We start from the raw sequence: 2,233 nt of genomic DNA, 5'->3' as shown, positions 1-2,233 counted from the left end.
GGTGGCCTCTGGGGGACCCTTTTTATCCGATGCAACATTGCCTGGTGCAGGAGGAGAAAAACCACCAGACTTGGGAAATACCCTGTCCTGGAGGTTATAGTGATAACGGCTATCACTGCCATCATCGCCTACCCCAACCCCTACACCCGGAGGAGCACCAGTGAGCTGATCTCAGAGCTCTTCAACGACTGTGGTGCTCTGGAGTCCTCGCAGCTCTGCGACTATATCAATGACCCAAACATGACCCGGCCAGTGGATGACATTCCCGACAGACCTGCTGGCCCTGGAGTCTACACCGCCATGTGGCAGCTCGCCTTGGCTTTGGTGTTTAAAATTGTCATCACAATATTCACTTTCGGCATGAAGGTGAGTAGGGGAGAGGTGCAGAAGCACATGGCACAGATGGGTTGCCATCAGCAGGCAGGGCTTGTGTGCCTCTGACGTACACCCAGCCACACAGGTGAGGCTGGCACGCCTGCCGGCTCACCCACCCGCCAGCACCTCGCTCTGCAGGCCCCTGCCGCAGCAAAGGGACGAGCGCTGCTTTTCCACCTTCTAGCCATCTGCAAGTTTTACTAAGCGAAAAAGAAATCTGGGTGTGAATTTAAATTCTTGCCAATGAGCAAACTCAAGATGATTCCCACTGCAGCTGGCTTTCAGCTCTCACAGGATATGGACTATTTACATGGTTGTTTGTCTTGCTGGATTAATGTCTTAATATGCCTCAAGGTGCCTCAGGGAAGCAATAGCCTTGAATTTACTGGCTTATACATTTAAAACCTCACAAAAATATAAAGCTGAAAAATTCTATTTTGAATCTTAAGCAAGCACTGTAGCTTGGAAAAAAAAAGAGGGAATGAGTGGGAGGACTGACAGATATATCATTTGATTATTCTGGATTTGCAACTTTTTCCATCCATTCCTCCTCCTCCCCATAAATGGGTGATGAAAGGTCCAAGAACAATTTATCCAAGCTTTCAATATATACAAAGCTGTTTGTGGTGAGTTTTATGTATCTGGTTGCTGGAGCCCATATAAAACACATATCTGTCTGTCTACAGCTCCCATTATCTGAGCATTTATTTCTGGATCTGATTGCAGCAGATGGTGGGAAGTTCTTCTGAGTTATACACTATAAGTTCTGCCACACTCAAAGCTAAAGCATCTCATCTTTCTTTTAAAAACTGAGCTGGAACTGAGGATCCATCTTTCAGAAGGCCTGCTACCCCAAAAATCGTAGGAAGTTGTTGGAGTTTTGCTTTTCTTTTGTGTTTTCTCCATTTGGGATGCCCCTGATGACAAGAACTACTGAATGGTAGAAGGTCACTTAGGACCAGTGACTGAGTCCTGCTGATTTCCTTAGCAGGGAGAAAGAGCGGGAATTTAAAAGCAGAGGTGTAATATTTCTGGAGGAGGATTTGAAATGAGATGCCCTTCACTGCAGAAAGTGATTTGTGCTGGGGCTGGCAGCCAGTTCTTGTTATGCTTGTTCATTTGTTTAAAAACTTGTGAGTTTTGTTCTTTGTTTGATATGTGGTTCTTTATTTATCCTAGCTATTTAAAATTTGTTAGAAGCAATTGACAGTTTAAACTATTCTGGAAAAGAACAGACAAAATAGCTTTACCCATCAAATCTAGAAGGCCCAGTCTGACTGTATCAGCACAATTAATGCTATATGGTGGGGAATGAAGGCAAATTGGGCCATGCTGAGGTTGTTGGTTTAGTTGTCTAGGAAGCTCAAGGTATATTTTCAGACTTGAAAAGATATAACAACCTTTCCTCTCTAAAAACAACAAAAACTACAGGCAAGCCCTTGCAGCAGATCCGAGTTGTCTTCTCCACCAGGAAATTTGTCTCCAGCTTCACAGGTGAACTTGACATCTAAGAGGAAATGCACTTAGCCAAGGCATTTTTTTTTCCATTTCAGTACTGTTTTTTAATGATTTGTGACTTGTCTGTGTAGCAGACAACTTGGTAACAATTCACAGAACTTCCTGGAAAATATATAGCAAACTGAGATGAAGAAATAGCTGCTTCTGAGCAGTAAGCCTCCTTTCTCTAAATTTTCATTCTGCGTTTGACATTTAATTTAAAATCTGGTCTGATTTAGCCTGAAAGAGTAGTAATAAAATCGTAAAGTACTCTGTGTGATAGAGGTTGAAATCAAGATGTTATTTTCAGTTAAGCTTATTCTCAAGCCCATGACAGAACCATGAGAACCTGACTTCCTGC

At 43.2% G+C, this 2,233-nt stretch overlaps 1 protein-coding gene across 1 annotated transcript in view; it reads left to right on the top strand.

Moving 5' to 3' along the window:
- Positions 1-2,233, top strand: part of CLCN4 (chloride voltage-gated channel 4) — a 27,329-nt gene that overhangs the window by 14,234 nt on the left and 10,862 nt on the right. The window contains 1 exon segment of the mRNA XM_009646345.2: positions 1-366. This exon segment is cut by the window's left edge and continues 16 nt beyond it. Within this exon segment, the coding sequence (XP_009644640.1) occupies positions 1-366 (366 nt within the window).

Source organism: Egretta garzetta, unplaced genomic scaffold (assembly GCF_000687185.1).
Source record: "Egretta garzetta isolate BGI_Z169 unplaced genomic scaffold, ASM68718v1 scaffold49, whole genome shotgun sequence".
Classification (NCBI taxonomy): domain Eukaryota; kingdom Metazoa; phylum Chordata; class Aves; order Pelecaniformes; family Ardeidae; genus Egretta; species Egretta garzetta.
This window is presented reverse-complemented; position numbering and strand designations above follow the sequence as displayed.